At 41.8% G+C, this 13,412-nt stretch overlaps 1 protein-coding gene across 1 annotated transcript in view; it reads left to right on the forward strand.

Annotated features, from left to right (window-relative positions):
• LOC141066982 (myomegalin-like) overlaps nt 1-13,412 on the forward strand; it is a 336,488-nt gene that overhangs the window by 297,924 nt on the left and 25,152 nt on the right. Inside the window, exon 3 of the mRNA XM_073558020.1 lies at nt 7,771-7,817. Coding sequence (XP_073414121.1) covers nt 7,771-7,817 — 47 coding nt within the window. The remainder of the gene's footprint in view (nt 1-7,770; nt 7,818-13,412) is intronic.

A 13,412-nucleotide genomic window follows, 5' to 3' on the forward strand; every position in this document is an offset into this window, starting at 1 on the left:
CCAAGGAACTGGTGCATGTGTTTAGTCGGGTCGGTATGCCAAAACAGATACTCACCGACCAGGGGACCCCCTTTATGTCCAGGGTAATGAAGGAGCTCTGCCGATTGTTACAAATCGAACCGTTACGCACATCTGTGTATCACCCTCAAACAGACGGGTTGGTCGAACGGTTCAATAAAACTCTGAAGCAGATGCTGAGAAAGGTGATAGACAAGGATGGGAAGAACTGGGACTATTTACTTCCGTATTTGCTTTTTGCCATCAGGGAAGTACCCCAGTCTTCCACGGGATTCTCACCTTTTGAGTTATTGTACGTCCGACGTCCTCGCGGACTGTTAGACGTTGCAAAAGAAACCTGGGAGGGTCAGGTCACTCCGATTAAAACAGTGATAGATCACGTCACACAAATGCAGGACCGTATTGCGGCTGTTATGCCTATCGTCAAAGAACACATGATACAGGCTCAAGGAGCCCAAAAAAGAATCTATTATAGGGGCGCCAAGATCCGTACGTTTGCACCCGGAGATAGGGTGTTGATCCTCGTCCCCACGGTGGACAGTAAGTTCCTGGCAAAGTGGCAGGGCCCCTTTGAGATTAAGGAAAGAGTTGGTGAAGTAAACTACAAAGTATACCAGGCAGGTAAACGGAAACCTGAACAGATTTATCATGTAAATCTGATAAAACCCTGGAAAGATCGGTCTGCCTTGTCAGCGGAGCTGGCCCGTCCCGCCTGCTCGCATACCGTACCGGAGGTACAGGTTGCAGAGACTCTCTCGGAGCAGCAAAAGACTGAGGTCAGGCAGTTTCTACTTCACAACCAAAAGTTTTTCTCAGAAAAACCCGGGCAGACTACGCTCATGAAACATGACATCGTAACGGAACCTGGTGTCACAGTTCACGTAAAGCCCTACCGAATCCCGGAAGCGCGCCGTGAAGCCGTTTCCCGAGAAGTGAAGGCAATGTTAGAGTTAGGTGTCATTGAGGAATCGCACAGTGCTTGGTCCAGCCGATTGTGCTAATTCCTAAACCGGACGGCACCATCTGGTTCTGCAATGACTTCAGGAAACTGAATGCGGTCTCAAAATTTGATGCCTACCCTATGCCCCGGGTCGACGAGTTAATAGATCGGTTAGGAAAAGCCCGGTATATTACGACCCTAGACCTAACAAAGGGGTATTGGCAGATCCCTCTGGCGGAGGCTGCCAGAGAAAAGACGGCATTTTCTACCCCAGAAGGTCTATTTCAGTATGTGTATATGCCGATTGGACTGCACGGAGCACCGGCGACCTTCCAGAGACTGATGGATCGAGTCCTGAGGCCACATAGGCAGTACGCTTCGGCCTATTTGGACGACATTGTCATTTACAGCTTGGACTGGGAGACTCATCTCCAGAAAGTACAAGCTGTGATTGACGACCTGTGGGAGGCAGGTCTAACCGCGAACCCCAAGAAATGTCACATCGGGCTAGAAGAAGCCAGGTATTTGGGGTATGTCATTGGGAGGGGTGTTGTTAAACCCCAGGTTGATAAGATTCAGGCGGTTCAGGACTGGCCACAACCTGTCAACAAGAAGCAGGTGCAAGCCTTCCTGGGGATCGCCGGCTACTATCGCCGGTCCATACCCAATTTTGCAGCCATCGCTACCCCCCTGACGGATCTTACAAAAGGGAAAGACTCCGTCATGATTAAATGGAGTTTAGCGGCTGAAGAAGCCTTCCATAGCCTAAAACGGGCACTTTGCTCTCAGCCCGTACTGGTGACTCCGGACTTCCGCAGCGAGTTTGTGGTACAAACGGATGCCTCTGATACCGGTATCAGGGCCGTACTCTCACAAGTGAGGGACGGAGTGGAACACCCAGTCCTCTATCTCAGCAGGAAGCTGAATAAACACGAGCAAAGGTATGCAGTCATAGAAAAAGAGTGCCTCGCCATTAAGTGGGCTCTAGAGGCCCTCAAATATTACCTGGTGGGCAGAAAGTTCAGGCTGATCACTGACCATGCCCCTCTCAAGTGGATGCACTTGAACAAGGAACGGAATAGCCGGGTGACCCGGTGGTTCCTTGCCCTGCAGGCCTACAATTTTACGGTGGAGCACCGCCCAGGGGTACAGATGGGGAATGCAGATGCCCTGTCCCGAGTGCACTGTTTGGCGGTTGTCATTGCTCGACCGGAGTGGTTTGAGCAGAGGGGGGGATATGTGAGAATCATGTGGGAATAGTGGATGAGGGCAGGTATATCTCGCCCAGATTCCTTTCCAATGTGGCCTAGTCTGGTCAGTATCGCACCTGCTTGCTAATGAATAATGGGAGGTGGATATAAAAGGTTGCCAGGTGGTTGTGTGAGTGTCTCAGCCTGGGAACACAGAGAGCCTGTCTGTGTGAGAGACACACGTGAGTGAAAGCAGTGCCCACTGCAACTGTGGTTTGGCTGGACGGGAGAAGCCCGCCAGTTGGTAGTTAGGTTGTACTTTGTTTAGTTAGTGCCGGACAGGCAAGGATTTGTTTTATGTTTTATTTCTTTATGCATTGCTTTCACCATTAATAAACCTGACCCAGAGTCAGTTATACCCGAATCCCAGCTCTGCGCCTGAGTTTTATGCTGAACGCACGTGACCTTTGACCCCAGCAAAGGCGATCCCGGAGTGTTTTATCACAGTACTATATAGTTATATTTGTCTTAATCTGATTTGATCGGGAGAAAATAGTTTTTCTAGGATAATATTATAATATAAATGGCAAAAAGATAGGTGTCAGTGATTTTTATCCTGGTGACAGGAGCTACGGCATAGTTGCAATATATCATAATTACATTATATTTAATGGGAGCATATACTTGGTTCGGAATAGATTATCCAGAAGAGTTAACTTAATTATATGGTTAGCTAGTAATACTGATAATGATTTATTGTTCCTTGTAATCTTTGTAATTTTACATGTAAAGGTACTGTTCCCGCTGAGGCGGTAAATTGTATGTGTTTTTATATGTCTGCACTTAACACTTGTTTGTTTTACTTGTCAGTTTTGTAGTGGCTGGCAGGAGGAGTGACTGGTGTTCATAAGTATCCGTCATTTCCTCCTGCACTTTGACCCGTGGAAGCGCTCGAGTAGCGTGAAACGGCCGTAGTCAGCCATTTGACACACTCTCCTTCACATCTCCGACGTGACATGTAATTCAGTGTCAATAAACATTCATCATTATCCCGCAGAGTGCGACCTTTTTCTCTTGGAAATTACTATCGTCTTGCTACGAGGTCAAGCACCCGGGAGTCCTGGATGTGAGCTCTCCGCCTGCTGCCAGCCACGGACCTTAGCACGGTAACAGCGGTGCCGCCCGCTTTCTTGTATTGACTTCATTAGCATTATTTTTTTCTGGACTGAGCACGCTTGGTTACCGGATTGTTAGTTTGGATTATCCAGACGCAGCACATGAAGTAGTTTAACCATGTCTTTGTTGGACATGGAGGCGGATACAGCTACACTGGGACTGAGCTTACAGGCTGGTCGGGAGGATGTTGATAATTACTTTAAAGAGTGTGAAACGTGTGATGAAGTGCAGGCTTTAAGCACTAAAGCTTTGAAATTTAAATTAACGAATTTGGCTGAGAGGGAAACAAAGTTTTTTGGACCAATAATTCATTGAAGTCCTACAGAGATTGTGGACGTGTACCCCGCGGATTGAGAGTGTGGAAGGAAATTTCTGAGTTCAAAGGTGATGCTTCCTTTAGAACGGAATGGGAGAAAATTCTACTTAAATGTTCGCAAGATTTATTGCAATTGGTCTTGGATACCAACTTGCGTAATTATGACACAGTTAAAGAGGATTTAATGAAATCACAAGAAGAGTTAAAATCGAGAATGACAGATAATCAGTGGCTTACATTTAATTAAAAAATGGACAGCAAATTGTTGCCGATGCAGGCAGAGATTAAGTCTAGAAAACGAGACAAATTTTTACGAGACAAACATGATTTTTTGAATGGCCAGATATTCAGTTGGAATAAGCAAAGAATGAACGTACATACTGGACAATCAGGAAAAGGGAAATATAAGCGCCATTATCGTAAACAGAATCAGGCTCCAAACAGGAGAGATTATTTAACAACGGATTCTGATTCAAGTGTGGGAGAGGGAGCCAGTTTATCCATGACTGCAATTGACCAGCAAGTATCAGCAGAAGCAGGTGTGTCTGGACAAAATATCCCTTTAGGCGGAGGATCAGAAGAGGAAGGAGGAAGGCTGTATGGACAAAACCGCAAGAGAAAGCAAGTCTCATGGAGACCGAGACGATAAGGGACACACTGTCGCATGCAGTAATAAATTTAACTGATCATGTGTTGAATGATTCACATCATTCATTATTAGCTAAGGGTCTGAATTTTTGTATACCAGATAATTTTGATTTGACAGAATTTAAGATTGATTTATTTAAATCCATTAGGAAGATGCATCTGCATAAGCAATTTTTATTACAAACCCCCATTAACACTCCATTATCAGGGGAGGTACAATGTGAAGTGGGCCCTTTGGGATTTATGGCAGGAGCAGGTACATTGGCAGAAGTGCATGAAGATGCTGCCCTATTGTTGAGTATCACTGAATCTAGGGGTGATTACCCACAAATGATTAATACACCTTTTTTAGGGGGGGTAACATCACAATATATGCCCCCTGTCTCCCAGGAAATCTTATTGATTTATTCGAGACGTTAGTCATTAAAGATGTAGAGGCATTAGTATATCCTACAGCTCCCTCAAATTTGACAGTGGCAGAGAAGTCAGCATTGAGAGAAATTAGAGAATGGACAGACACAGTAGTGAGACCATCAGATAAAGGAGGGAATACAGTGTTATTGCCGAGAGATATGTACCTAGCAGAAGCCCATCGACATCTATCAGATACAGTTACATATACTAAATTGATGGGGGATCCTACCCACAAATTCATAAATGATTTGAGGTCTTTACTCAGGCAATATGTCACAAAAAATATTATTTCTGAAAAAAAGGCAGAAAAATTGTTGCCTGACTTTCCTACGCGTCCCCATTGGTACCATGTACCTAAGATACACAAATCCCTATCTTGTCCTCCAGGTCGCCCCATTGTTTCTGGGATAGGATGAGTGACTGAGGCACTTTCACAATATGTAGATTGGCTATTACGGCCAATGCTCATCCAGATCCCGTCTTATATAAGAGACACTAAAGCTTTTCTAGAAGTAATACATGAGTTTGGGTGGCAACCTGGTTTCTTCTTAACATCAATAGATGTAGAAAGTCTCTATACAAGAATTCCTCAACAATTGGGAGTTGACACTATTAGGGAAATTTTAGGTACGAAAGGGAAAGAGCAAGGTTTCATAGATTTCGTTTGTGATGCATTGAGCTTTATTCTAACACACAATGCTTTCACTTTTGATTCGAAATGGTATTGTCAAAATGTGGGAACTGCGATGGGCACGCCGGTATCTTGCACGTTTGCGAATTTGTTCTTGGGAGCTTTTGAGGAGAAATATGTTTATAATATGCAAAGGTATTTCAGACACATCAGATTATACCTCAGATATGTGGACGATGTGTTCATAATCTGGGAGGGTACAAAAGAGACATTTGTGGAATTTGTTAACTATTTAAATGACATGAACCACATGAACATGGTATGTACATATAATTTTGGAGGTACCAAATTGGAGTTTCTTGATGTCCTTTTGGAGATCAAGGATGATACTATATGTACATCGGTTTTTAGGAAACCTATAGCCACCAACTCCGTATTGCGGTTTGATACTTATCACCCCACACATACTGTCAATTCATTACCATATAGTCAATTTTTACGAATATTTCGAGTCAATAACACAGTCGAGGGTCGGGAACGACAATCCAGAGAATTACATGAGAGATTGAGACAAAGAGGGTACCCTGACCATTTATTAGATATTACACTTCAAAAAGTGAAATCACAATGGGATGACAACAGGAGATGCATAATAAATCAACAGAGTAAAGAAAGTAAGAAAGAAAAAAGATTTACTTTCTGTTTCCGTTATGGCCCTATGGATAGACAAATCAGATCCGTAATAAGGAAACATTGGCATGTTTTGGAACAAGATAGGGAATTGATCGATATAGTGTCTAGAGGACCTTTGATTTCCAATAGACGCAGTACAAGGATTAGGGACGTTTTAGTCCAGAATCGTTTAATAACTCAACGTGACACATGGTTAAATCAAGGAATACCTAAAGGTAATTATAAATGTGGACAATGTCCCTATTGTAGGTACCATTGTACTGATCGTACACTGCAAATGGGTGCAGTTAGACATACGGTGTCCAGCTTTATTACATGCAAGACTGATCATGTGGTTTATGTTATCTTCTGTACATGTCGGGTTTTTATATAGGAAAGACAATACGCCCGCTTTATGTTCGATTTCGGGAGCATTTTAAGTCGATAAAATCTGGAAATGGAGTGCCACGACTCATCGACCATGTCAGGACTGTACATGGGTCGGATCCGGGTGTCCTTACTTTTGCGGGTATTGAAAAAGTGATGTTACCCCCACAAGGGGGGAACTTGCATAAATTATTATTGCAGCGGGAATCGAAATGGATCATGGATACACGGGCGACGGGTCCTGCAGGTTTCAATGATAAAGTAGATATGCCATTTTTTATGATAACTGATTCATATAAATGTATTTTGCTTAACATTATGAGATTATAACACAAGAATCATGTTTGGGAGATATATAAATTTATGACATTGGGCATAGTATTTTGCTTGATAAAAAATCTACATAAATTTGGGCACTTCATTATTCGCTTAATTTTGTACTATATAGTTATATTTGTCTTAATCTGATTTGATAGGGAGAAAATAGTTTTTCTAGGATAATATTATAATATAAATGGCAAAAAGATAGGTGTCAGTGATTTTTATCCTGGTGACAGGAGCTACGGCATAGTTGCAATATATCATAATTACATTATATTTAATGGGAGCATATACTTGGTTCTGAATAGATTATCCAGAAGAGTTAACTTAATTATAGGGGTTAACTAGTAATACCGATAATGATTTATTGTTCCTTGTAATCTTTGTAATTTTACATGTAAAGGTACTGTTCCCGCTGAGGCGGTAAATTGTATGTGTTTTTATATGTCTGCACTTAACACTTGTTTGTTTTACTTGTCAGTTTTGTAGTGGCTGGCAGGAGGAGTGACTGGTGGTCATAAGTATCCGTCATTTCCTCCTGCACTGTGACCCGTGGAAGCGCTCGAGTAGCGTGAAACGGCCGTAGTCAGCCATTTGACACACTCTCCTTCACATCTCCGACGTGACATGTAATTCAGTGTCAATAAACATTCATCATTATCCCGCAGAGTGCGACCTTTTTCTCTTGGAAATTACGTAAGTATATATTAGATAAGTGTTTATTACAAATACTGATGTGAAATACTGACTAAATACTGTTAGTGCGAATGTAGCCTTATAGGAACAAGCTCACCACTTCTGCATTTTTCATCCACTCCTGGTTTTGGCTTACAAATACTGATGTAAAATACTGACCAAATACTAAAAATATGAACATGGCCTAAAACAGACACTAGTTTAAATGTTGGTAAACGGAATATTAAGCAAAAGGATTATAGTCATATACTTGTATGTTTTTATGCAGCATGTAGACCTGTAAATACCATATACAATGAAGCACTGAGGCAGTTAACTTGTTATGTTTCACTATTGAGCATACTTTGATGTTTTATTGCAGTTACAGCAACCTATGGTGCCTTAAAGAAAGCAAGATTAAATCTACAGGTAAGGGATTAATAGCAGTTAAGATACTAAAAATGTAGTAAATGTTATCAACTACTTTTAGTGATAACTGATTAAGAATTGTATAGTTTACAGCAAAATCTAATATAAAAAATAACGAAAAGTCTAATAGAAGACAAAATGTCATTAAAATATACTGACTGAATAAATAAATGATAGATTATAACACATTGGGGTCAAAGTTTTCACAACAGTATTCAGGATTATCAGCTGTCAAAAAATTCAAAATTTAGGTGCACCTCAAAGCTTTGTATAAATTTTGCAACTCCTGTCATCTTCATGCCAGTTTTTCCAACTTCTGCCAAATTGAGAGGAAATGGGGCAGAACGATGAGCGTGGAGACCGCTGCTCGTTCAAATTCATGACGAGCGACGCATTCGCTACGCCACAAATCTCCAGCAGAGGCTGGAGTAGAATTTGTGGCAAGGTGCACGCTACTCCTCCAGCGCTAATGATTCATCAAAAGGCACATGCTTCTTCAGGAAAAAGGAGTGTCTGAATCCAGCATGCCCTCTCACTGAGTTCGGTGTGAACAATGTCGGTCTTTATTGTGTGGGCTCATTATATACAGTATAATGTACATTAAAGGAAATCTAAATGATATTCATTCTGCTTATAAACCAGGCAACTTGAATTAGACACTGAGTGCGCTATTGCAGCCACGTATTTTTTACTCCGAAATGCTATAACAGTTCAGAGAAAACATACTGTAAGAAGCTGAGACAATGCAACTAGTATGACGACGAGTCCAAGAGGCAGCTCATCTGCGGCCTCTCCCAGTTTTGCTTCATAGAACGTCCAAGATCTTTCTTGAGCAGTGAGTATACAGAAAGACTTGTCAGTCTAGGGAAGTGTGACAGGGAGAAGCCCTGCTAAGTTCTCAATGTATGCGTTTGCCACAGTGTTTTAGAGATAAACGTACATGGCTGCAATAGTGCACCATGGCACCATGACTACATTTGTATTTGTGCTGTTACTGTTGACAAATATGTTAACTCAAAATACATGTATATACAGTATATACAAACAATTGCAATAATAATAATAATATTTCTATAGTGCCAACAAATTCTGCAGTACTTTACAATTAAGCGGAGATATATTCAGACAATAGAGACATTACAGAGTAACATATAGCTCAATAGTTACGGTAAGTTCCACATTAAGGAAACTCTGTGGAGAGGACGCAGCTCCGCCCAAAGCACTGCCACTTTTTCTACACTTTTTCTACACACCACATCCTATACATAGACTGTGTTATTTATCTTGCGCAGACTGAGCGTCTCCGCAAGACAAATAGACATGCTATGGTCTATAAAGATGCGCCACATGTCCGGTTACGCATGTCTGCCACCTGCGTGTTTGCACGCATAGTGGAGATGGGATTTCATAAAATCTCCTCCACTATGCTATAACATCTGGATGCTGCGGATTGGACGCTGCGGCTGTACACAGCATCCAATCCGCAGCATTTACTGAGCGTGGAAACATACCCTAATAGGAGAATTGAAGGCCCTGCTCACAAGCTTGCAATCTTTAAAGAAATAGGGGGATGCACAATTGGTAAAAAGTGCTTGTCATGTATGGCCCAGCTACCATTATAATGAATAAGGCATTTCAAATAAGTTACATGATCTGGTCGCCAGACAGAATCTGTTTAAGTACAGTTACCAAGTGCTATTGAGTGCATGGAGGATATGGAGACAGATGAATAGGAGGGTCAGGATTCCAAGGAAAATTTAGAAAGATGGAACAGGGAAGTTATATAAATGAAGTGAAGTATTAGGCTTGTCTAAAGAGATGTTTTTAAAGCACATTTAAAATGTGGGGGCTAGGTATTAGGTATTAGATTGTTCAGGGTAGTGCATTCTAGAAAACTGGTGCAGCACAAGAGAAGTCTTGGAGACAGAGGTGCAAGGTTTGGATTAGGGAGTATGTTAGTCTTAGGCCGGAGTCACACTAACCGACGCAAAATACGGTCCATAGTTTACATGCGTAATACGGATGAATGACCCCTAAATAGTGCTCCGTATGTCATCCGTAAGCAAGGTGTGGTCGCATATTTTGCGCATGTCAGCATCCGTATGTAATCCATATGTAATCCGTATGGAATCAATATTGCGAGTTTTTCTCGCAGGCTTGCAAAATGGACATTTAACGGTTTTGAGGCCTGCAAACTATTTCAATCATTAGCCTGCACCCTATTTATTAGCTCAGGAACAGGTGCCTGCCTCCATTCTGTACATTTGTGACCTTGCCTTCACTAGGTGTGTTGGTGTTGTATGTGCAACATGGCAGACAGTCTGAGTTTCAACACAACTGAGCAGGTTCTCTTCAACTGGCTTTTGTCACGCCGCTTTGGTCAACCATACCCAGTGATAGTGGATCCGCGGAGGAGGAGACGCATGTGGGTCCATCCAATTTTGAGGCAACGACTCACAAGAGGTCATTTTCACCGCCTCTATACTTCTCTGCGGGAGCATCCTGCAAAAGTCTACCAATACTGTCGCATGAGCCTTGCAACATTTGATCGACTCTTGGAGACAGTGCTCCCTGGGATAACCTTTCAGGACATAAGGATGCGCAAAGCAATATCTGCAGAGGAGCGACTTCTACTCACATTACGGTATGTACTACACAACCACATTCTCTATGTTCATGATGTGTTGCCCAAAGTCTGTATTTATGGCTTCATGGACTAATTTTAATGCCCTCATCTTATTCCAGATATGTTGAAACTTACAGACCAGAATGTTATGTGTAATATGTACTGAATATCACTTAGTCATTGTGCGACCAAATATGTGTGTGTTAGTAGATCTGAAATCCTAACAAGTTTGGTATGTATGTACCTGTTTTTTGGTTAATTTGTGCATTCTAAAATGTTCCTTTTCTGTTGTTCTTCAGCTTCCTGTCCACTGGCCTGTCTTATGCCGCCCTCCACCATGAGTTTCTGATTGGAAGATCTACCATTTCTGGCATAGTCAGGTCGACATGTAGTTAAATATGGTCAAGACTACATCAACTCGTCATGCCCGAGCCCAGGATGGAAGACTGGTTGAGGATATCAAGGGACTTTGAGAAGGAATGCCAGTTTCCTAATTGAATTGGGGCCCTTGATGGCAAACACATCCGGGTGCGCAAGCCGCCAAACTCTGGCTCCCAATTCTTCAATTATAAACAATACTTTTCTGTTGTATTGTTGGCTCTGGTTGACCCTCAATACAAGCTTATAATTGTTGACATTGGGGCCTATGGAAGGACGGGAGACTCTCGAGTCTTCAATACTTCCATTATGGCTCGGCGGCTACGCACCAACCAGTTGGATCTACCGCCACCATGCCAGCTACCAGGCTCCACTCAAGAATCTGTCCCTTATGTCCTTGTGGCAGATGAGGTGTTTCAGTTAACGCGCAATGTCATGAGGCCATATCCCCGGCGCAACCTTGACCACCGGTGCAGAATTTTTAACTTGCACTTATCACGTGCTCGGCGACTGGTGGAGTGTTCCTTTGGCATTCTTTGTGCCAAATGGCGGGTACTCCAGTCTGCCATTCAGCTGAGTGAACAAAATGTTAATGAAGTAGTTAAATCCTGTGTGGTTCTTCATAACTTCACCAGGATACATGATTGTTCCTTCTCTGCTGGTGTTGTGCGTGGGTTGGACAATATGCGTAGGGCGAGACAACCTATCAAGACCGCTCTCTGGCCTCAAAGTGCGTGATATTTTCACAAATTACTTTATGTCACCTGAGGGGGAAACTTCTTGGCAAGAGCATGCTGTGCCTATGTTATAAGTTTTTGGTTTATGTGTGTCTAAATATATATAGTTCTACCCCTTCTGATTCTATGACTGTTTATTTGCATTGGTAAGCGTATGTTAGTAAGCTGACACTGTTTTTTAGAATTGAGACAGAGACGTGAAATGTAGTAGACAAATGTTTACGTTTGCCTTTTTTTTGTGTGTTTTTGCTAATCAAAACATATTATTGCCATATGAAAAATATTCAGAATTGAGAGTCCTCAGTGGTTGATACCTTTTAATGGCTAACTGAAAAGATGGTAACACATTGCAAGCTTTCGACACTACTCAGGTCTCTGCTTCAGGCTAGACTAATACAAAATCTGAAGAGTCACATACTTATGCACAATACAACACAGAAAAAATGCAATGGATAAGACAAGTGACGTGAAGCAGAGCTATCAATATGGGAGAGGGAGAAACATAAATATTGGACCAGTACATAGATAAGGAGTCTGGATGTTTTATAGTCCTCTGATTGGGGTCTCCTAATGTGTTGTGATGCCCCCACCAGGTCTTGAAAGCAAATTCCTTAATTGATGTAAAAAGACATAAATCCATGCGACACATTCATTCCAGCACTGAGAGTGTCAAAGGTCGTCATAAATTTATACTCCCAAACACGTCTCTCTCTCTGAGATGTGAAGTTACCTTTCAATACCAGTAATTTCATATCCATGTTGCTGTGATCAGGGATACAAAAATGTTTTGCCACAGGTAGATCCATTCTTTTTTCTCTTTTTGTGTGACGATGAGCATTCAGCCTTGTTCTAAGCTTTTGCCCTGTCTCCCCCACATACAGACCCCCAGTTGGACATTTAGTACAAATAATTAAGTACACCACATTAGATGTAATACAGCTGAAAGTACCTGGATCTTGTAGTCCTGAAGTGAGTTGGGGATCTTTATCTTGTCCGTGGTCATTATAAATGGACAAGTTTTACATTTTTTCTGGTTGCAAGGAAAGGTTCTAATGTGGTGTACTTAATTATTTGTACTAAATGTCCAACTGGGGGTCTGTATGTGGGGGAGACAGGGCAAAAGCTTAGAACAAGGATGAATGCTCATCGTCACACAATAAGAGAAAAAAGAATGGATCTACCTGTGGCAAAACATTTTTGTATCCCTGATCACAGCAACATGGATATGAAATTACTGGTATTGAAAGGTAACTTCACATCTCAGAGAGAAAGACGTGTTTGGGAGTATAAATTTATGATGACCTTTGACACTCTCAGTGCTGGAATGAATGTGTCGCATGGATTTATGTCTTTTTACATCAATTAAGGAATTTGCTTTCAAGACCTGGTGGGGGCATCACAACACATTAGGAGACCCCAATCAGAGGACTATAAAACATCCAGACTCCTTATCTATGTACTGGTCCAATATTTATGTTTCTCCCTCTCCCATATTGATAGTTCTGCTTCACGTCACTTGTCTTATCCATTGCATTTTTTCTGTGTTGTATTGTGCATAAATATGTGACTCTTCAGATTTTGTATTAGTCTAGCCTGAAGCAGAGACCTGAGTAGTGTCGAAAGCTTGCAATGTGTTACCATCTTTTCAGTTAGCCATTAAAAGGTATCAACCACTGAGGACTCTCAATTCTGAATATTTTTCTATCTACTGGCTAACACGGTACAAAGATATACATCTTTCCTGTATTGCCATATGAGAACTGTGGCAATGGGCCAAACTGGCCTATTTGCAGATGTGAACATTTTTTCCAAATAAAATTTTCACACATAGAAAAAGAAAAAAAACAACATTAT

The sequence above is a fragment of the Dendrobates tinctorius genome, unplaced genomic scaffold (assembly GCF_039654945.1).
Source record: "Dendrobates tinctorius isolate UK_male_01 unplaced genomic scaffold, ASM3965494v1 ptg000012l, whole genome shotgun sequence".
Taxonomy (NCBI): domain Eukaryota; kingdom Metazoa; phylum Chordata; class Amphibia; order Anura; family Dendrobatidae; genus Dendrobates; species Dendrobates tinctorius.